The sequence below is a fragment of the Microcebus murinus genome, chromosome 6 (assembly GCF_040939455.1).
Source record: "Microcebus murinus isolate Inina chromosome 6, M.murinus_Inina_mat1.0, whole genome shotgun sequence".
NCBI classification, from domain to species: domain Eukaryota; kingdom Metazoa; phylum Chordata; class Mammalia; order Primates; family Cheirogaleidae; genus Microcebus; species Microcebus murinus.
The window spans coordinates 63197745-63222346 of NC_134109.1; the positions used below are offsets into that span (position 1 = coordinate 63197745).

The 24602-nt window shown below is 33.2% G+C and overlaps 1 protein-coding gene across 1 annotated transcript in view; it reads right to left on the bottom strand.

Moving 5' to 3' along the window:
- The window catches only part of SCFD1 (sec1 family domain containing 1), a 101859-nt gene that overhangs the window by 38218 nt on the left and 39039 nt on the right, over positions 1-24602 (bottom strand). Inside the window, exons 11-15 of the mRNA XM_012773470.3 lie at positions 20113-20252; positions 17029-17119; positions 16046-16119; positions 15271-15352; positions 594-690 (exon numbers count right to left, since the gene is read on the bottom strand). Of these exons, the coding sequence (XP_012628924.1) occupies positions 594-690; positions 15271-15352; positions 16046-16119; positions 17029-17119; positions 20113-20252 (484 nt within the window). The remainder of the gene's footprint in view (positions 1-593; positions 691-15270; positions 15353-16045; positions 16120-17028; positions 17120-20112; positions 20253-24602) is intronic.

The window sequence follows — 24602 nt, forward strand, 5'->3', positions numbered from 1 at the left end:
GGTCTCTAAAGTTTAAAGAATTTTAGACACTAAGACTCTATGTAGGTCCCATAATCATTATAATTAGAAGTGATAATTAGATTTTGTAAGTATAGTTATATCTTAAGAAACTCTAACATACAAATATTTAGATAAAATATAAATATAAAGAGATAGAATACAGAGTTCCTTTAAAAGTAAACTCTCTAACCATGTAAAATAGAATTCAGTTTTAAATATGCTTTTTAAAGAAACTCTTTGGTAGTAAACCAAAGTAATTAGATAGTGTATCACTTATAGACACTTGTTTTGAATGTTATACCTTCAAATCTTCCTGGAACTAGCAGAAATTAAGCTTCAGATATATAATTTTAAACAAATGAATATAAAAAGCACTTAAATATTATCAAAGAACAGTTCAATGAAATAAAATGCAAATCATTTTTACACCTTAGGAACTGCTGTGTTACATTTTCAACAGAAAATAGCTCATTTAATTATCTCATTACTAACACTGATAGTCAGAAAGACAGTAATTCTATTCAAAGTTTACTCAGAAATGCTAGATTCATCACATATGGAACTTACATCAATCTCAAATTTATGGTACATACCATCAGGGTCTGATATTATATCTAGAAGAGATTTATCCAGAGTAGTTTTGCTCATTATTTTTTCTTCATATTCAAAATATACATCCAGTTTTCTTGTCTGTTTCAATATAAATATTTGATGAGAAAACATTAAAGCAACAAAAATGTACTAAGGGTCTCTCAGCTTACAAGTTTCCATGTTCTATGATCAATTAAAAAAAAAAAACAACAAATGTTCATTTCTTAATAGAATTTAAAGTTTCCTACTTTTGATCATACATTTCATGTAAAAAAAAAAAAAGCCCACCAAGAGATTAACTATTTTATTTACCATATTTGACTTATAAATTCAGAATTAACTCTGCATGCCATAAATATATTAGCAAAGATAAAAAACACAATTGTCAATTATTATATTAATTAGTAGCTAGCATATAAATCATATTGTACTCCATGCAAATTACTGCCAGGTGGCCATGTGATGTTTACTTTTTTAGTGTGCAAATCTGTATATATTTACCTTAACTGAATAGAAAGTTACCCTAATTAAATTATTTTCCATGTTTTTTTTTTTTTAAGTTTTAATTATTTTTTTTATTTTGGCATATTATGGGGGTACAGATTTTAAGGTTTCAATAAATGCCCATTTCCCCCCCTCCCCCCAAAAGTCTGAGTCTCCATCATGACCATCCCCCAGATGGTGCACATCTCACTCACTATGTATGTATATACCCGCCCCCCTCCCCCCTCCCACCTGCCCAATACCCTATTACTGTAGCACCTATGTGTCCACTTAGGTGCTACTCAGTTAATACCAGTTTGCTGGAGAATATATCTGGTGCTTGTTTTTCCATTCTTGGGATACTTCACTTAGTAGTATGGGTTCCAGCTCTAACCAGGAAAATATAAGATGTGCTATATCACCATTGTTTCTTAGAGCTGAATAGTACTCCATGGTGTACATATACCACATTTTATTAATCCATTCTTGGATTGATGGGCACTTGGGCTGTCCATGTTTTTTTAAAATAAAACTGCTTTTCCTCATTAATTTTCCCATTCTATATTTGAAGTTTTAGACAATGGAAAAGTAGCAAAACTTGTTTTATGACTTTTTCTAACTTAAAATTTTGATTGAAATTATCCAAATGCAATTAATTAATTAGAACCCTCCAAAGTAAATGAAAGTTATTATCAAGTATCTCTTAAATTATGCTTCAGATAATACAAAAGAGAAAAGAACGTGTTTTCCATTGAAAGTGTTAATCAAAGTGTGAGTAGAACCATTCATGAAATAAATTAGGACACTTAGTAATACCTACAAGAACCAACATATAAATATAGAACATAAATACCTTATGCTACAATGACAGGATGAAATAAATAGTTAACCAACTGTGGAAGAGGAAGTGATAACTTTGAGTTGAATTTTGAAAGTGATTTGGGGACACAGATATAGTTCATTTCAGTTACAAAGATCATACCAAGACATAACAGAGTAGAAACATGTGAATAGTAGACTAAGGAGTGAATTTCATATTTGGGGCAACAGGAAATCAGAGAGGTCTCAATACTAGTAGTTCCTTGCAGTGGCACACAAAACCAGAGTTTTATAGATGAAACGTAAATGAAATACAGACATTCAAAAAAATCAAAACATAAATATATATTGAGAAGCCTTATTTCTCACCCCTATCCTCTTCCACCCCATTTCCATCTGCTCCTAGATTATTTCTTCTATAAAGAGTTTCTTTGGCAAATATAAACAAAGAGTCTATATTCTAATATCCTTCTCCTTTCTGACACAAAAAGTAACATACTAGACTCTTTTGCTGCTTTTCACTGAAAAATATATTCTGCACCAGTACATGGAGAATTTCCTTATCATTGAGCTCTAGAGAAGAGTGTAATAAGGAAAAGAGTTTGGCCATTTCATTATCTTCAGACTCCCTCATATATGAACTATTTTAGCTACTGTATAAAGCTACCTTGAATACTAAAATAGATAAGAGGTGAAGTCATGGGAATGAGAAAGTCCTAGAAATAATATTAAAAAGGAACAAAAGAAATATAAAAAAAGATCCTAAGAAAGAGACCATGGTGGTAGCTGTGAATAGGAAAGAGATGGATTTTTAATAATTTACCTAAGTAAGGATATGGGATGCAAAGTGGTGAAAAAAGTCGAAGAAAGCTCTTGGGGAACTAGGATGATGGTAGTAGGAACTATGTTAATGTGAATATTGGGAAAAGCGATTATCTGCAGAGTGAAGCTAGAAATGGAAGGGAGAAGGTGATAAAATGAGGTGTTACACTGACTTCTAGGCCCTTCACAATCTGATCCAGCTAACCTTCTCTGTTTTTACCACTAGATTCAGTTCCCTCTAGTCGTATCAAATAACTCACTGACTTTTCATTAAACGCTGTGTATGCTTTTTATCCTCTAGGCATAGGCTCAGGTTATTCTCTCAGCTCTTAAAGAATATATTTCTCCAACATTATCTGCCAAGTGAATTCTACTCATTTTTCGAGGTCCACCTTGTTTGTAGGTTCTCTGCAACTTTTTCTACAGTCTCTGCTGTCTCCCCTTCCTGCCCCTTCCCCAATTTCCTTCTTCTCCAGAAGAACTCATTGCTCCCTTATCTGTGTACCTTATCTGTGTCCCTTATCTGTGCACTTCATATACCTCTTCACAATAATAATGACCACATTATATTACTCTTGTTTGTTCCTGTGTCATCTTTCTAAAACTGTAAAGTCCCTACAGTATATCTAATTACTTGTTTAACCCCAGGGGTCTAACACAACATCTGGCTCATAACAAGCAGTTGGATTTATTGAATTTTGAAGCCAAGAGTAGGACACACACAGACCGAGTAATCATTTTTAAAAGTCATGAAAGCAGATCATTGAACTTCTAGAGTAAAAAATGGAAAGAATTCAGACTTTAGTGATTTAATATATAAAATTAAGTATTCTAAATCTCATAATGTAATATAATGTCTGTAACAATATAAATCGGTAAAAAAACATGGTCCACCGATTTATGTAGGTACAGACATTTGATTCATTTTACTATTCTTGGTGTATTAACTTGCTTATACTTTAACTTCTAGTGAACAATGGAAACAGTTCAAAAGCAACTTAATGTGACTGGTAAGGGGTAGTGGATTTCTTTTAGAGATCACAAAAATGTTCTAAAATTAGATCGTGGTCGCAACATCACAGTAAATATACTAAAAAACACTGGATTATATATTATACTTAGGTGAATTGTATGACATGTGAATTATATCTCAATAAAGTTGTTAAAAGTTACAGCACTTCAACATACTGATTATGAGGGTAAGAGGAAAAGGAGTGAAGTACTGTATAGACTTTCTAACCTGCATAAGAGAACTAATATACAGACTATGTTAAACGTTTGACCGGCTACAGTCTATGGGGTTTGGAAAGAACAAAAGAAGGAAGCACTCTCTAAACTAGTGTGTCCCTTCCCTCACAAAAATGGATAACTCTTCAGACTCATTTGAGAAGTACATCTTTTGCTTTTTGAAAGTCCGTTACCTGGGAATATTTGCCAGATGACCCATATAGGAAACAAAAGGAATTTCCTTTTCTTTCCTAATAGTGCTGGGGATTTTTCCTACTCTTTACCATTCCTTTCCCTATTCTACCTACAGACACTACTGTTCTGTGACTCTATATATACTACTGGCTACAATTCCATTTCTTATTTCAGTCTAATGACTGGTTCATGGCAAAGTCTAGAGTGATATTTCTTGGCCTTACCTCTTCTCCAGGCCCAAATCTACTCCCAATTATCATTCAGCAGTCAAAGGAAAGGCAAGAAGGGATCAGAGAGTTATACCTCCTTTCTACCATTTAGAATCTCAATATTTCTCTCCTCCACTTTTCACAGGAGGCAGGGGGGACAATAAGCCCTTCTCTTTTGCAATACAACATTAGGAATATTCCAGATTATGAATTACATAGGGTTTGTGTGACAGAAACATATCTACCACATAATATCTGTAAGTATATCCTAAGCTATAATCAATCTAGAACTAGACCTTTAGAATATAATCTACACCTAAGTTGAAGACTGCTTATACCTTAGCCATGCTTGCTCTTCCTTTCTTCTTCACATGTTTAATTCCTACCATCTTTCAAAGTTGTATTTTGATATCCCTTTTTCCAGGTGGCTAGCACTAATAATGCTATTTATAATAGTCTGTGGTTGGTATGTCACTAGAGTATAAACTCCTTGAGACTGCTTGTTCATTACTGTATGTATGGTACCTTGCATGATGACTAAAATTCTCCAAAACTCAAATGCTTTTTATAACATAACAAAATAGCAGATTTTTTATTTTCAGTTATTTAGGTGTGTATTTTGCTGCAATTCATACTGGTGGCCTTGCCACTTTATGCATGCGTGAGTTTGCCAACGTGAAAAATTATGTTGTACAAAAACCAGATGATCCATGAAATTATATTTAAAGGTATTCTATGATACGGGTGGCACTTGAATATATGCCAGAGTGACTTAGAAATCTTGAATAAAATTCATCCTTATACTTTTACCTCACTTCTGTATAGAGATGGGACAGTGTACTGTCAAAATGAGAAACCTGATTAGGATCTTCAATTTCTACAATAGACTATCAACTTTACCAGTTATCTCATTTCCAAATGTGTGCATTTTTCTCTCAACCAACAACGATTTTCTACCATTCTAGCAAATCATAATGTGTAATTTCAACTTGTTATTTAACTCCTATAAAAAGCTCAATCAAAAAAAGTGATATTATAGATTATTTAAAGAATATGCAAGCTATCCACTCTCGATACTAAAAATTCTATTCTTAATTTAAGAAGAACCATTAGAAGGCTATAAACTGAGACCATACTACCTTGGTTGCTCACAGAGCTGCCCTCATTGGATTGAATTTTAATATTATATCACAGTTTTAATTTAAGTTAGCCACATGAAATCCATGAGTGTAACTGATATATCACAATGTCATTCAATTTATTCTAGATAAATTGCTCAATATGAGCAATGTCTTTTGTAATGTGACATTAAGAAATGCTTGATTAGAATACAGAAAATCTTTCTGATACAAGTTTTTTTTTTTTTTTGGCTTAATTATCTCAATTTTATTTTGGATGTCAGGAAACTTGAAGCCAAATTTGAGAGCTAATATAATTATATAGCAACTATTCTGAGTTTTTATTGGCTTATTTTCATTGTATGTGCTATTTGTGGAAGCTGCCTTAAATCTGTTTTAGAATAAGGACACAATATTTAATGTATAAATTTATACTGTATATTGATTTCTGCCAAAAATATCTAAATTCTGACTAAAATGATCTATATTATAAAAAAATTAAAATGTGCACAAAGTGATCTTTATAGATGGCAAGTATTAAAAATACAAGTGATCTTATTATCATGAAATATTGAAAATTGCTTTATCTATAATATTTCTGTGGAAAACAGAGATTTATATGGCACTTGTAAACTGTTATGTCTTATTTTATTATGGCTCTCAGAAAGCATTTACTTTTAATTTATTTAATCAATGTGTTGAACTCTTAAAATATATAGCTAGAAAAACCCCAGCAAATTAAATCCAAAGCAAGCAGAAGAAAAGAAATAATAAAAACTAGAGCAGAAATCAATAAAATTAAAAACAGGAAATGAACAGAGAAAAATTACAGAAATCAAAAACTGGTTCTTTGAAAAGATCAATTAAATTGATAAGCCTCCAGCCAGATTTTAATATAAGACACTAAGAGACTAAGAAATTATTTGAAACCTTAAAATTTGTACCCCCATAATATGCTGAAATAAAAAACAACAAAAAAAAGAGACTAAGAAACCTAAGAAAAAAAAGAGAGGACACAAATTACTAGTAGCAGAAATGAAAGAAGGGCCATCACTACTGATCCCATGACATTAAAAGGATAATAAAGGAAAATTTTGAACAACTCTATGCCTGTAAACTTGATAATCTAGAAGAAACAAGCCAACTCCTTGAAAGACACAATCTACCAAAACTCACTTAAGGAGAAATAGGGGCTCTGAATATGCTTGCATCTATTAAAAAATTTTAACAATAATTAACAACCTTCCAAAATGGAAAACATCAAGCCCAGATGGGTGCCCTAGTGAATTTTACTGATCAATTAAAGAAGAAATTATACCAATTCTCTACAACTTCTTCTAAAAAATAGAACATAATGATGAGAAATAGATGCTTCCCGTTAGGATCAGAACAAGGCAAGGATGTCTACTCTTACCACTATTATCATACTGCAAGTCCCAGCCAATGCAATAAATGAGAAAAGGTATAAAGATTGGGAAGGTAGAAATAAATGGTCTTTGTTTGCAGATGACATGATTGTCTTTATAGACAATCATAAAGAATTCACAAAAAAACACCTTCTAATAAGCGATCACAGTGAGGTTGTAGGATACAAAATGAATTATATAAAAGCCGGTTGCTTTCCTATAGACCAGCATTGAACAACTTAAACTTGAAACAGTACCATTTACATTAGCACCCAAACACTTAGATATAAATCCAACAAAATAAGTATAAGATCTATATGAGGAAAAAATACAAAACTGAGATAAAAGAAATCAAAGAACTAAATAAATGGAGAGATATTCCATATTCATGGATAGGAAGACTCAATATTGTTAAGATGCCTGTCCTTCCCAATTTGATCTATAGATTGAATACAATTCCAATAAAGACCCCAGTAAGTCATTTTGTGGATATCAACAAATGGATTTTTAAGGTTTATATGGAGAGGCAAAAGAACCAGAATAGTCAACACAATATTGGAGGAGAAAAACAAAGATGAAGGACTGCCATCATATGACTTCAAGACTTATTCTGAAGCTACAGTATTGAAGACAGTGTGGTCCTGGAGAAAGAACAGACAAATATATCCATGTAGGAGAAAGGAGATCCCAGAAATAAACTCACACAGAAAGAGTCAACTGATCTTAGAGGAGCAAAGGCAATACAATGAAGAAATAACAGCCTTTTCAACAAATGGTGCCAGAACAACTAGACATCGACATGTAAAACAAGCCATTCTAGATATAGAACTTACACCTTTTACAAAAAAATTAATCCAAAATGGATCACAGATATAAAAGTAAAATGCACAACTATAAAACTCCTCAGAGATAACATAGGAGAAAATCTAGATGGCTTAAGTATGGCACTGACTTTTTTTTTTTTTTTTTTTTTTGAGACAGAGTCTCGCTTGTTGCCCAGGCTAGAGTGAGTGCCGTGGCGTCAGCCTAGCTCACAGCAACCTCAAACTCCTGGGCTCAAGCGATCCTCCTGCCTCAGCCTCCCGAGTAGCTGGGACTACAGGCATGCGCCACCATGCCCGGCTAATTTTTTATATATATATCAGTTGGCCAATTAATTTCTTTCTATTTATAGTAGAGACGGGGTCTCGCTCTTGCTCAGGCTGGTTTTGAACTCCTGACCTTGAGCAATCCGCCCGCCTCGGCCTCCCAAGAGCTAGGATTACAGGCGTGAGCCACAGCGCCCGGCCTGCACTGACTTTTTAGATATAATACCAAAGGCGAGATCTATAAATGAAAAATCGATGAACTGGATTGAAATTCATTAAAATTAAAAACTCTGCTCTGTGAAAGACATTGTCAAGAAAATGAAAACACAAGCCACATACTGGGAGAAAATACTGCAAAAGATATATCTGATAAAGAAATGTTATCCACAAAATGTAAAGAACCCTTAAAACTCAACAAGAAAATGAACAATCTGATTAAAAAATGGGCAAAATATACCTCATCAAAGAAGATGTTCAGATGGCAAGTAAGTGTATATAAAAAGAGGCAGTACATCATATGTTATCAGGGAAATGCAGATTAAGGCAACAAGATACCACTACACAACTATTAGAATGGCCAAAATCCAGAACACTGATAAAACCAAATGCTGGCAAAGATGTGGAAGAGCAGTGTTCATTTATTGCTGGCAGGAACAGCCACTTTGGAAGACAGGTTAGCAGTTTCTTATCAAATTAAACATACTCCTACCATATGATCCAGCAATCATGTGCACCTTGGTATTTACCCAAAAGAGTTGAAAACTATGTCCACACAAAAATCTGCACACAGATATTCATACCAGCTTTATTCCTAACTGCCAAATTTGGAAGCAACCAAGATGTCCTTCAATAAGTAAATGAATAAATAAACTATAGTACATGCATACAGGGGAATATTATTCAGCACCAAAAAGAAATGAATTATCAAGCCAGGAAAAGGTATGAGAAATCTTAATGCATGTTATTAAGTAAAGAAAAGCCAATCTGAAAAGGTTACATACTATATGATTCCAACTATGTGACACTGAGGAAAAGATGACACTGTGGAAACAGTAAAATGATCAGTGGTTGCCAGTGGTTTGGGGAGATGGGATGGTACAGGGAGGAAGGAGGGATGAATAGGTGGAGCATGGATTATATTTAGGCCAGTGCAACTATACTATAATGGCAGATACACATCATTATACATTTGTCAAAACCTTTGGAATGGATAACACAAGGAATTAATCTTAACATAAACTATGGACTTTAGTTAGTAATGATGTATTAATATTAATATCAGCCCTTCAGTTGTCAAATGTACCACACTAATGCAAGATGTTAGTAACAGGGGAAACTGGGGGTATGGGTGAGTGGGGGATATAAGAATTCTCTGTACTTTTCATTCATTTTTCTGGAAACCTAAAATTGCTCTAAAAATATGAAGTCTATTAATTAAAAACAAAACCCAAAATTGACATATATAAAAAAGACAAGAAAAGAAACGGTCACATCTAATAAAGAGTATTTGCAAAATCTTGGGCAAACTTGTATAGCTTTAAATAGTAACACCTTCCCCTCTTACTTCTTCATGGATATTATATAAAATGATGTAAAAATAAAAGAATATGCAGAGATAATTTTGCATGTGCTTAAAAATATATACTTAACTCAGCTTTAGGAGTATATAGCCTTACATTTATAATGAACACACACAGTGTATAATAAAAATATATTTGTTTGATGGATGAACCTGGAGGACATTATGCTAAATCAAATAAGCCAGATACGGAAAGACAAACATATGATCTCACTTATATGTAGAATCTAAAAAAGTGAAACTTATAGAAACAGAGAATAGAAGAGTGAAAATGGGGATATGTTGGTCAAAGGGTACAAACTTTCAGTTACAGGTGAATAATTTCTGGAGATCGAATATACAGCATGTGGCTACAGCTAATAACAATGTATTGTATACTTGAAATTTGCCAAGAGAGTAGATCTTAAGGGCTCACATCACAATTAAAAGGTAACTATGTGAAGTGATGGATATATTAATTAGCTTGATTATGGTAATCATTTCACAATGTTTATGTGAAATGTGTGTTATGAAAACATCACATGGTACATCTTAAATATTTGTGTTTTATTTTTCAATTATATCTTAATAAAGCTGGAAAAATGTATTTGTATGTATTAATGTTTGGTATCACAGCCAGTATGTAAACCTCGCATGGAAGCTGATTCTTGTGGTACTTATCAGTCCTTCAACATAACTGACTTATTAAAAAATCTGCCTTAAAAAGTGTACTTGCTTTATGAAACTTAATTTATAGTTAACTAATACATTTTCATTCCAAATTTAAGCATTCACAGACATAAAATCACCAAAGTGATTGAGAATTTTTAAAATGAATGACTAAACACATTAAATAGTCAAATAGTTTAATAATACAATTGAGGTTCCCTATCACTTTACTCTCTATTTTTTTTGGAGACAGTCTCACTCTGTTGCCTGGGCAAGAGTGCCGTGGCATCAGCCTAGCTCACAGCAACCTCAAACTCCTGGGCTCAAGCAATCCTTCTGCCTCAGCCTCCCAAGTTGCTGGGACTACAGGCATGCGCCATCATGCCTGGCTAATTTTTTCTATATATTTTTAGTTGTCCAGCTAATTTCTTTCTATTTTTAGTAGAGATGGGGTCTCGCCCTTGTTCAGGCTGGTCTCGAACTCCTGACCTTGAGCGATCCTTCCCCCTCAGCCTCCCAGAGTGCTAGGATTACAGGCATGAGTTACTGCCCCCGGTCTACTCTCTATTTTTTAACTGTTACTTTTTAACTTAAATTATTTCTAATCCTATGGTTACTACAAAGGGATTATAAAAGAGCAAATCACTCTCACTGAATTTTTGGTAGATATGTTTTATGGAACTATAGTATAGTAGAGAGAACATGGGACTTAAAAACTCAAGCTCAAATTCAGGCTCTGGTAGATGGTCTTAAGCCAAGTATTCAATATCTGAGATTCATTTCCTTTAAAACAGGGGAACATATCTACTATGTTAAATTATCTGACATACAAGTGAATAAAAAAACCTTTTCTCCTTTTAAAAGAAAAAACGTCCCACATCATATATTTATATTTTCAGCCAAGGATTGGTTCTGTTTCTCTAGGGAACCCTAACACAGGTTATTTGCTTTCATGTTATTGAGTTTCAGAATGTCTTTATTTCTTTGAATTTAATATTTATGAATCTATTAAACTGTGTCTTGCTAAATGACAATGCTCCATCTTCACAATAGCAGCTGGTAAAGAAGTGAGAGCTAAGAACTAGAGAAAACTGATTTCATACTTCTCTTCCTGAGATGTGGAAGTAGTCTTCAGAAATTCAGTAACTGAGGAGTTAAAGAGTATGCCACTCACTCAAGAGCTATCTTTTGTTATACTTGGAATAAAGAAAACTTCTTCAGGTCCTAACAGTAACTAAACTTTATTGAGATGAGAAGAGGTACAACAGCTTATCCACTGGGGACCACTTGATCAAAAGATGTCTTTAGGTCTAATTGAGCCCCTCTCTACTTGCTCCACAAGAACAAGCAAAACAAAAATGAAGATACAATAACAACTAAGGCTTGCTCCATGCAGCTTTTTATCAATAGCTTATTCTTTGCCAGCTATATCTAGGTGAAGCATTCAAATGTTAGAGCTCTTCCTCTTAGGTGGGAGAATTAGGGGAAAGAGTACATGATGCCATTTCTCTCTCTCATCTACTATGCCGCACAAATAGGCTTATTTTCCTTTTCTTAGGTACCTGGAGCCAAATATTACTTAATTCAGTTTGACTATACAGGTGGGTTAAGAATATTAAAATAAATTATCTATTATAAATTATGTAAGTAATCCCAAAAGCCATTCCCTAATCACTAGAAAGTAGGGGTAAAGTTATATTTGTATGAAAAATGAAAGAACTAAGAAAAGGTTTAAAATACAGATTATTCAAAACAAATGAGTATTCAACAATTTACTTTTTTTTTTTTTTTTTTGAGACAGAGTCTCGCTTTGTTGTCCAGGCTAGAGTGAGTGCCGTGGCATCAGCCTAGCTCACAGCAACCTCAAACTCCTGGGCTCGAGTGATCCTTCTATCTCAGCCTCCCGAGTAGCTGGGACTACAGGCATGCGCCACCATGCCCGGCTAATTTTTTATATATATATATCAGTTGGCCAATTAATTTCTTTCTATTTATAGTAGAGACGGGGTCTCGCTCTTGCTCAGGCTGGTTTTGAACTCCTGACCTTGAGCAATCCGCCCGCCTCGGCCTCCCAAGAGCTAGGATTACAGGCGTGAGCCACAGCGCCCGGCCAACAATTTACTTTTTATTAGACCAACATTAAATACCCAAATCACTAAAATCCTTAGACTATAAGTGATAATATTTGTTAAAATTGTGGCAAACTGGTGTGCTCTAACTTTCCACCAAAACACTGATTGTGAGATAACTGCCAGGACTTCTAAAGAGATTAATGTCTTCTGGTATCCTGCTTCAGAAAATGATCTAAGGAAATGTAAACAGCAGCTGTAATCTAAATATCCCTGAGGAAAAAATACGTAAAAGTGCAATAAAAACAAATTCTAAGAGAAATGCTCCGAGACCTCTGCATAAAAAAGAATAATGAGAAAGAATAATAAAGAATAATGAGAAATAATGAAAATGAGAGTTTATGTGCTAATTTTGATAAAGGAGAAGAGGAACTTGAAAAAAAGAGATGGTCAACATTAAAAAAGGGCTCTTTACAGAAAATATTCCAATTTTTCTATACTAATAGAATTTCTATATCAAGTTAACTTACATACGAGAATGATTAAATATAACTATATTTCATAAGTAAATACTTAAAATAAACATGCTCCTTTATCTGTGATATTAAAAAAACTTGATATTAATTTGGTTCCTAGAACTACCCAACTAGGAATAGTGTGCTCTATATATGACAATATTTTCCCTCTGTAAAGTGAATGTCCTTTCTGGCACAGATTCTTTAAATCAGACACTGTTAGGAAAAAGGCATCTTCCTTGAATTACAGCAAAGTAATGATTCAATAATGTCTTTTACATAAAATCACTCAATATCTTGAATGACGAATTAACTTTCTTAGCATAAAATACTCTGCCAGAGGATTAGCCTTGTAACACTTTCTTTCATAAGACCAGGAGGTCTTCAAGCAGAATAATTTAGGTTAGGCACGGTGGCACATTAAACTATCTCAGACATAATAGCCTTTCTTAGCATGAACTAATCATGAACTCATGATTTATACTAAAATCATTAGTATAATATTATGAATAAGCATCATAAAAAATTCCATAAGTAAATTTTGCCTTATCAATCACCACTTTTCACCTAGACAGCTATCATAGCTGCTGTCTTCCAGCTCCACTTTTATTTCCAGAGCTCACCATCCCTCATACTTCTTAGTAGATTCTCCATTTAAAAAATAAATCAGATCATGTAATTAATCTCCAATGACTTCCCATTAAATTCCTACTTTTTGACCCCATATTCTATCACTCTTTCTCTCATCAATAAAGCACAGTTGTATTCTTCTAGGTGCTCAAACACACCAAATTTGTCTTAAGGCCTTTGTTTTTATTATTCCGTCTGCTTGGAATGGTTAGTCCAGAGATCTTCACTAATTGCCTCCTTCTTGTGATTCAAGTCTAAACTCAAACATCACCTCATCAAAGGTGATTTCCCTAACCACTTACTCTGGAGTGAGCCCCTCAGCCTCATATCCCCCCCTTTTTTGTTGTTCTCACATCACTTAAATCCCTGAAATTATCTTGTTTTCTGGTTTCTTTACTCTGCTTATTGTCACTACATATAAGCTTCAAACAGAGAACTTGTCTGATTTGTTTACTATAGTATCATCAGGACCTAGCACAATACACACAGAGCCACTCAATAAACATGACTGAATAAGTAAATTAATCAAAATTTTCTCAAACCACAAGTTCTAGTCTCTGACTAACATTATTAAATAGCATATTCACATAAATTTGTGCACAATAACGTTTGTAAAGTTTTATGAATGAGATGAATGGGCACTTTCCATAGGTATGATAATTAGTTACTTTGGGTTACACAACTTAGTTTGGTAGCAGAAGCTGAGCCTGGCATTTTCAGCTGTGAGAACTGAGGCCAGAAAGTAAAATATACCAATTAAGAAAATTTTAATAATTAAAAAAATGAAAAAACTGTAAGTGAAAGGAAATCTATAGAACAGTCAAAGTACACATAAGACTATTAACAATTGTCTTAACTTAGAATTTGTTTTAATTGTCTATTTGCACACAGCAACAACAAAAAATGTATGTTGCATGGATCATAAGGTCTTAATTACATAATTATAGTTTAATAGATGTGAGTTAGAATCAGTATTTTGTTTTAGGGCAATATATTTTTGCTTAACTTTCTGCATCAGATTCATAGTCTTCATATTTAGCCTTGTAAGCAAAGCCTTTTGTCTCCCACTAAAAGAAATTTTCGGTATAGCTCTCTGTTGTATTTTACCTGGCTATATACATATGTATGTATATTATGTCCACAGGAGAAAATGACCTCAGGTAAACAGATCTGAACAGATTTTTGCCATTTTACAGAGGTGCTACATATGGAAGTGAAATCATCATCAGCAGAATCACCTACAGACTTCACAATTACGTTTCTATTCCTGTATATACATGAAAAATATCAAGTATCAATATCAAGATGTAGAACAAAGAAAAAAATTAGGTTAGCAGCTTAATAGAAATTATGCAGGTTTAAATTTCATGCTGCAAATGCCCATTATCTATCTATATTAGCTCCTTTTCAAATGTTTTATGGCTTTTAAAGTCATTAAAAAAAAAGCCCTTTTAAGTCCCTTCTCCATAAATCTGGAGTGTTATCAACATCTTTGACAGGCAGCAATTATATTGCTTTTAATGCAGTTTCAAATGTATCATATCAAATGGAAAGTAGGAGTATTAACCAAGTCTTAGCGTATGGTCTGTTTGCCATTGAAATTCAGCTCCACATGCAAAGAACAAATCACAGAAAAATACTGAAGGAGTGATTAAATAAGCTGATATGGGGTAATCATGAATAAGGTAATGAGAAAAAGAAATATGATACCAATATATAGAAGCCTCAATATATTTGTTTTAAAATCACAGTTCAGTGAGACACAGTAAAAAGCTCTGATGTTAACAGATTCATCTAAAACTAAGAAGTTTACAAAGTATGAAACTACATATAAATACAAATTATATTGTGGGAGAAAAAATTAAATTTACCTTTATATGTTCTAAAACAGCAGTGGCAACATTTGTATGGAGATCAATAAGTCTTTTTTTTTCAAGGAGTTCTGGCAAAGAACTATAAGTACCAAAAAATTAAAAATTAGCCATTAAATTTTCTAAAGTGACATAGACTTTAATAAAAACCATGCCTGGGTGTTTCCTCTCAGGAAACTCAGAACAGTGAAATAGTGACAAAATGATAAGTTAAACTATCAAATGAATTTAATCTCTAGGCTTGAATACATACAGTATTTATTATTTTAATACAGGTGACATGCTTTTTATTTTAAAACCATTTGGCTCCCAAATATCATTATTTCTAACATTTCACTTTCTGATTCTAAATTTGGAGGTTTAGAATAAAATCTTATTAATGAAAACATGCTTTTACCTATATTTCTAAAACACATTTTCTTTCTCCTTAATGTGAAAGCATAAAAAGAAACCTGCTTAATTTTTAGTTAAGAAAATAGCCATGATAATAAAATTAAAAATAACCTACCCTATTTTATTACTTACACTAGTTTCCTAGTAAGATTGCCCCCCAATACACAATTCTAAATGGTGAAAGAAGCAAATGATCTGCTATATCTAAGAGGAAACTAAAATCAGCCTGAACATGTTAAAAACACAATTTAGTTCTTTAACTCAAAGGAATATTGGCTGTTATCTACTATTTCCTATTATTAAAAACATTAACTAATTTTTTAATCTCCAGGATAAATCTTATCAACATAGAGACTTTAAAGAGGACATATTGCTTACCTACCTAACAGCTGATGTGAGCTTAGCAGTATTGTCAGAAAGCATACTTATGGCTCCTTCATCTTCCCCTTCGAGTCCCTGGGAAAGAAAAACAGTCGCAGTAGCTACTCAAAAATCCCAGACCCATGTGTAAAATTAACACAGTCCTAAGATTACTGACATACAATAAGATTTAAGTTACCTAGAATAGCAATTCTTCCCCTCAGAGGAGCAAGCACATGTATTGACAGTTATAGAAAAATTCTAGTCACTACCGGTCTAATAAATGGTTGGATGACTAAATAATCAGCTGGCATTTTCTTGTCACAGATCACACAGTAATAAAAAATAGAGCTGAAATCTGAATTTAGATCAAAGTATGGTAAAAAAGAGCAGCATTGTAACATATTTTTAAAATGAAGCCACATTACATATTTTTTTAAATTATAACCCATATTATTTTAAACATTTTGCTCTTTTCAATATCTAGATTTCTTTTAGAAAAGATCACTTAGGTAAGTTAAGATTATTTTTGTTGTTATTAAAGCAATAAAATGGGCTGGGCACGGTGGCTCACGCCTGTAATCCTAGCACTCTGGAAGGCTGAGGTGGGCAGATTGCTTACGAGGTCAGGAGTTCGAAACCAGCCTGAGCAAGAGCGAGACCCCCATCTCTACTATAAATAGAAAAAAATTAATTGGCCAACTAATATATATAGAAAAAAAAAATGAGCTGGGCATGGTGGTGCATGCCTGTAGTCCCAGCTACTTGGGAGGCTGAGGCTGCAGGATTGCTTGAGCCCAGGAGTTTGAGGTTGCTGTGAGCTAGGCTGATGCCACGGCACTCTAGCCTAGGCAACAAAGCGAGACTCTGTCTCAAAAGAAAAAAATAAATAAAGAAAATAAAATGGCTTTGAATTTTTATGAGAGAAAAAGACAAGTAAACCTCTTTATCCCTCTAGATGTCTTTTTCTTCCTTATAATTGTTTGAAACCAAACAGAGACTTACCATAATGCTTTTAAGTCGTTTGACCTCATCTTCCTGTGCTCTGTAGGATTCTAGTTCTTGCTGAACTGATTCTGCAACTTCTGGGAATGGACTAAAAGAGTATTACACAAGAGGAACTATGAGTATGACATTAAAAGATAGATTTTTGTGTGAATTCTTAAATATGTATATATTGTATAGTGAAGATTTATTATTTTAAATGTACTTATTTGTATTTGAACATATGTTATATAATACAAAGGCAGAAATTAGCCAGGCATGGTGATGTGTGCCTATAGTCCCTACTGGGGAGGCTGAGGCAGGAAGATTGCTTGAGCCCAGGAATGAAGGCTGCAATGACCTATGATCGTGCGACTGCACTCCAGCCTGGGTGGCAGAGTGATACCCTGACTCTTAAAAAAAAAAAAGACAAAAAACATTCAGCATAAATATAATTACATATCTTTCTGATATCTATTTATATAATAAATACTATTTCTTTAAAATGCATATAATACTTATACCTAAACAAATATACGTTTTATTTCTCTTCATTAACTATTAATACATTTTCTCTTTATCTATATGCCTTAAGAAGAAAAAGTAAAATATTTACATGACTGAAATCAAAGGAAGAGAAGTCATGCTACATCAAACATCAATTATATATTAGCACCAAAATTAACACATAGTGTCAAAGGGCATATGCAAGAACAAAGATATCATTTAAAAAATATCACCTGCAAGTAATTGTGAAAAAGAATCCTGTAATTCAGTGCTCTTAATATCCCAGAACACTACTGGGAAAAATAGCACTTGGACCACAGTTTTGGTGGGTCTATTGCCTGGTATCTTCTTCCAGGCCAGTGTAGTTTAGCAGTAATTTACACAGACTTCAGACATAACTGATTTACAATCACAAAGCAGTGCAGGTAGATAAAGTTTCATATAGCACTAATCTTGAAAAATTCTAGATGAATATATGTTGACCATAAAGTGTTCCTTAAAATGAGTATTTTTCATCTACAGCCTTAGGGGAGGCCAGAATCTTTTCGTCCTTTAAAAAAGAAGTGGTCATATCTTATCAGCAATGAAATAAAAACCTTTCACTGCTTCCTCAGCCCTGACACTTGAAAATACCTCACTGAGGTACATTTTGGCAGAAAAGATAGGTGTTCAGAAAGAATTCTGAGGAACACAGTCCAATTTTATCTGATAACTCCAGGCACTTACTCCAACTTCAGCAGAGTCTACGTTGCCAAAAAAATATCACTGAGGCCTCAGCAGTGCACTGGGGAGTCAGAAGCCCTGGTTCCAGCTAATTATAAGGGAACTACCTTTATAGGCAAGTTCTTACCCTCCTGGGTCCCTAGCTGCATCTGCAAAATGTGCTGGCTGAGCTATGTAATCCTCAAAATATCCCAATATTTTCAGGTCTCAGCTAACAGAGAATAATTGCTTATATTTATTGAGTGCTTTTACTGTATGCTAAACGCTATGTTATCTCTATTATCTCATTTAATCATGACCAGTCTGTTGAGTTAGGTGCTATTCATAGTTAAGACCAAATGCTTTGAGATATGTTAGAACTGGCTTCCATCCTTGGCTTTATAGATGAAAGCTGGATGATTTTGGGCAAATTATTTCTTTATATTCATTTTCTCAATCTTCATAACAATCCTCTGGAATAGGGTAGTAGGTAGAATTATCATCTTTTCATTTTACTGATGAGGAAACTGAAGCTCAGAGAGGTTTAAGTCATTTGTTTGACTCTATGCTGTCTTCTGGTGTTTTTGTGTCCACATTATTGCAGTTTAACATGAAGAGTAAAAGGGCTATTCCTACTTAACAACATAAAGTTCTTACTATTCAACTGATCTCTCAAGGTGGTTCCTAAACATATAGTCTAGATAAAATATTCAAAATTTCTGTATTTGAATAAACAGATTCTTTTCTCAAGCTTTTCCCTATTAGGGAATGTCACATTTAAAGTATCTTGTATTCTCTATAAATAAAGCCTCTCTAATATAAAATGTAATTTTTTGCACTTCACTATTCTGGAGGAAAATGTACACTATGGAATTCCAAAGGGAAGATTATTGTTTAAAATAAATAGTACTTAAAACTGCCACAGTCAGACAGCAAAAGATAGTGACTTTTTTCTGCAAAGACAGTTGAATCTTTGTTATTGCAATATGATTTCTCAGTGTTGAAAAAAGTTAAAAGAAAAAAAAGATGAAACATACAAAAAAACCCCTAGTATATTGATTCAAGTCTGTATCTTCTCTTTAAACATAAATGTAAAATGAGGCCAAAAAGAGCAGCTATATCAAGGACACAGATGTAAATATATATACATATATACACACACTTATACTTGAAACACTAAAAAATCATATTTTCATTATTACTGATGAATGGCATTCTTATTTTTCTCTGAGCAATGATTTTTTGTTTGTTTAGAATGACTTCTGTAGTCATACTGACCACTAGGATAACTTTTACAGCAGTTACTGAGTCCATAAAGTACCCTTAACTTTAAGGGGCATAGCAACACAGGGAATCTGTCTATCTGCCTACAATAAATTACATAACGAATTATTAAAATTTTTCACCCATTATTTCTAATGTACTTTGAATAAATCTCTGGCCTTCAGACTTAGGTACTCTCTCCACAGATATTGAAAATGGGGTTTGTATGAGGGCAAACATGGAACAAAAAGGAAAAATCCCACCCCAAAGTTTCCCTATCACAAAACCCCATTTTGATGAAAGGCAGATGTCAGATGAAAGGTATAGAGTCAATGGAGATGGCAACAAAATCTGGAAAGACTATCTGTAAAATCTGCAAAATCACACTGGATAAACTTATTGAAAAGAGAAGTGACTCTACAAAACAACAACAAAAAACAACCCAGGAATCAAGAAAAGACTGAACAATAACAGTACGTATCTATGGATTATTTAATTATAGCTCCCAATCATTGTGTGAATGAACCATGATCTTTTTCATTTTTTTTCTCAAATTCATAGGTCAGATGACATTATCATTTCTCTTTAAGGGATGAATCTTTTGTAATACTTACTGATATATTTCTTTCTTACCTTCCTTTATGTTTTTGCCAAAATTTATCAACTGGAGTTAAATCATAAGATTTCTTGTTTTTTCTCTTTGGTCTAGCACCCGCTGGAGAGGTTTCCACTCCAGATGATTCTTCCAAATTAACCCTGTTTAAGTGGAAATCCTAGGAAAAAGTAATCTTGCTTTAAATAATTGTTTTCTGAGTTTAATGAATATAGATTCTTACTGTGCTTTCTAATATTTCCAAAGACAAATAAACTTATAAGACCTCTTTCCAATCTTTTATTACATATACAAATGTACTTTTGTGTATCCTTCTAGAAAAATACTTATGCATATACATATCCTTTAAATTTGACTTTAAAAATGGGATGGGATTACGTTATATATATCTTGTACCTTCTTTTTTCAGTAAGTAATGTATTTAGAGCTCTTTCTATATCCATATATGCTGTGGTACCCAACCCCCGGCTTGTAGCCTGTTAGGGACTAGGCTGCAGAGCTCTGCTGAACCCCCCACCCCCATCCATGGAAAAATTGTCTTCCATGAAACTGGTCCCTGGTACCAAAAAGGCTGGGCACTGCTGCATATATGTACATCTATATCATCTTTACCATGGCTACATAGTTTGGCTGTATCAATTTATTCAACCAGGCCTCTTAATTCTTGGTTGTTTCCAGTAACAAACAAAATCTTAAATATAATTTTTAATCACTTGGAGAATCTTAAGATTCTCATGTGTTACTTGGAGGACAGATTGCATTTTAAAAAATTACATTAGTAACTACATTAATAATAGCACTTTCACATAAATTCTAAGAGCCAGTCAGGCCACTGTTAACTGAACTTTTCTGCCCAGGATTAATTTTACTCCTGTGAGGCTTGATTTTTCTGCCCTTTTTCAAAAAGCACACATACAATAGGCAAAAATAGAAGTCAATATCTTTTTTATCCTTTCCCTCCCTTCATGCATTGGATCTATGGGTTCCTTCACATAACAGCAATATTTTATGGTTCAACTGTATTCAGCAATAGTGAGTTAGAGATACAACATGGCTATCAATAAGTGGGCATGTGAACAAATAAGCAAAAAATTATATGGAGAAACTATCAAGTATGAGTTTGAATCAATCATCTTACTTCTAAGGTATCTATACACATTTCTAAATGATTATTCTAGGTCTTGACAAATTAAATACACTGAATATAATTTAATCATCTCTAGATAAAACAAAGTTAATACTGACTTAGATTATTAGAATATACCCTGTAAGTTTCTCAAATAAATCCTTTAAAATAGCTTATTTCCTTGCCATTTTTCTTTTTGACATAAAAAATATGGTGTGAAATATATAGATGTCTAATTGCCACAGAGGAGGAGCATATCTATTTTCTGTCAAATCAATTATAGAAGCAATGAGGCGGTCTTTTCTTCCTTACATGTAATGTTCATCAAAGAGAAAAATCACACAAAAAAATGGATAACTATCTTTTATTTGCAAGGCACTGTTCTCATCACATTATATTAACTTATTTGATCCTTACAATAAACTCTTACAAGTAGTAATAAAATTCCCATTTAAAAGATGAAAAACTGAGGAATAGAGAAGTTAATTGCCCAAAGTTATACAGAAATATGTGGTAGAAAGATGAAAACCCAGACAGTCTGCCTTTAGAGGCACTGCTTTTAAGTATTTTTGCTAATTCTATTGTAGCAAGAATAGAATAACTAGAATTAGATTCTATCACTGGAAATTCCCTACACTGTAGAACTTAAGTAGCCTTGGGTGATATAAATAGGTGGTTTAAAGACTAGAGGAGTTGGATGGCCGGTTGGCTCACGCCTGTAATCCTAGCACTCTAGGAGGCCGAGGTGGGGGGACTGCTCAAGTTCAGGAGTTTAAAACCAGCCTGAGCAAGAGCCAGACCCCATCTCTACTATAAATAGAAAGAAATTGGCCAACTAAAAATATATCTATAAAAAAAATTAGCCAGGCATGGTGGCACATGCCTATAGTCCCAGCTACTCAGAGGCTGAGGCAGAAGGATTGCTTGAGCAGAGGAGTTTGAGGTTGCTGTGAGCTAGGCTGACGCCATGGCACTCTAGTCCGGGCAACAGAGTGAGATTGTGTCTCAAAAAAAATAAATAAATAAAAAAGACTAGAGGAGTTGCAATAAATGGTTGGGATAACAAAGAGTATAGTATGTTATATTTCAATCTATTAATACTGGTTTTTCTATAGACTTCCTATATTATCAAAGGACAAGAATATCAGTGACTTTATTTAATTCGTCTCAGTTTTCCATCTCCATATTTAAACCTTACTTTGCAAAACAAATCATCCATATAGGAAGAAAGTAAAAATTGCATAATTGAGGAAAAACATTTTAAACAATAAATAGATATTAACAGTTATATTTGGGAAAAAGCATAGCTTTAAAAAATTATCTAACAAGAAAAAAAATTATCTAACAAGAGACACTGAAGAGAAACATCTTTAAACAGCTAAGCTTTATTAACTAGAATTTCTAGTGAAGTACTATTTCCATGACGACACAGCTCATTCAAAATAAAAGTAACTTGTTAGTAAAATTACTGCTCTAAAAATAGGAGAGCCTATTATTACTGAAGTATTGATGGAATACTTAAAAGATGTTAAGAATTCTGAGAAATAACATAATAGTGGCAAGGACACTTCTCTTTTTTGCATAATAGCAAGGCAAATAAGGAAGAGTAATTTCAATCTTGAAAACTAGGAAATTAGAACATTCTTTGCTGTACTCAATCATGTTAAAGCAATTGAACATTTAAATACAAATAAAAGACAATAGAATTGGTTGTAACATGGTAGAGTCTAATCAGTTTTCATTGATAGTCAGATTTTCCTCACCTAGAAGACTGGATAATAGTATCCCAAATCACCAGATATAAATAAATCTCATAGGGAAGTGCTAAAAACATTGAGATGCCTTCAGTCTTGTTTTCCTTCCACGAGTTAAAGTAGATCAGTAGAGCTATAGAGAGCTAATGTTAATAACATAACCTTTGGATAACATAGGCAACATCTATTTATGCAAAGATAAAATTTACATTCACATGTGAAGAAAAACAATGTAAATTAAAAGTAACTTTTATTTTGGCAAGTATTTACCCCACTCCTTTAACTCTGAATAATATTATAACAATCATTAAACAGCTAGTTGATTCAACAGATGTACTTCAGGGTCATAAATAAAATGTCAACAAAGTTTCATATTGAGGTAATGTTCAAATTAAGGAGATCCTTTAACTTGTACTATTATATTAATCAACCAGAGAGAAATAAAATACAGAGGAAAAACTATTTAAAACTAGGGAACACATATAAATACTTCTTGATAATGATGGGAGTGGACAGAACTGTGATATGTGAGGGTGAGGAAAGGAAGCCACTCATAAGCTCCCTCAACATCTCCCAAGACTTTAGCTTCTATCCTGTTGTACAGCAAAGAAATGTTTCATCAATCATTCATTTGAAGATGAGTACCTTTGTCTCATTCCTACACACAAACCTAACAAGAATTCTAATCTTCAGAAAGGAGGCTGGCCTTCTAGAGGAAATCCTCATGTTAAGAGTTACAGTTTGAAGAACAGGGATGTCATCATTGAGGGAAGAAATGATAAAAAAAAGTGTGATGATTTGTGTGTATTTTCTCTTGAGTAGGCAAATATTTTCCCTTGCAAATCACAATTATTTCCTATAGACTTGTTTGAGATTCATTTTAAGAGTTAAATAAAAACTATGAGTTTCATTACTTTTTGCCAAAAGCAATTAAAAAACAAGATATGACCTTTAAAATATTAAATAAAAGAATCCTAAGGCAGAAATAAAGTGTCATTGTCTTCGTAAGATGAATCAATAGACTAACACATCAGGGTTTCAATCTAATGGCAATGCCTGTAATAATAGTTTCATTGTTTATGTGAAATTGAAGCATTATATGGGAAATTAATTTTTCAAAGTAATTTTTCATTACTAAAGCTAACTTCCAAGAGGGGAAATTTTAGAGACCAGACTCTTAAAGAGAGTCTAAATTTATTTCTATTGTGCCTGAATGTTTCAGAACCAGTTTCGGGCTATCATTTGATATATTGGTGATTATGCCTCTAACATTGTAAGTTCCTAGAAACTGTAATGCTATTTTTCATTGAGAAATCAATTAAATACAACTATTAAACAATCTCCTACACTCAAAGAGTATTGATAACTATGGAACTCAATGAGGAAAGTTCAGAAGCTTTGAGAGAACCACAAGTTATACATTAAACATTATTTGCTATCTATCACTCCATAATAAATACGTATCTGTTAAATAAGATAGGCTTCTAGTTAAAATGATATGAATTGGTATTTATAATGACACTGCTCTCCCGAATGGCTGAAGAAACAACATTCCTAATGATGATGATGATAATGTATGGTAGTAAGTCATCTTACAATTTAAATCCAAATATTTTCTGCTTTATATAAC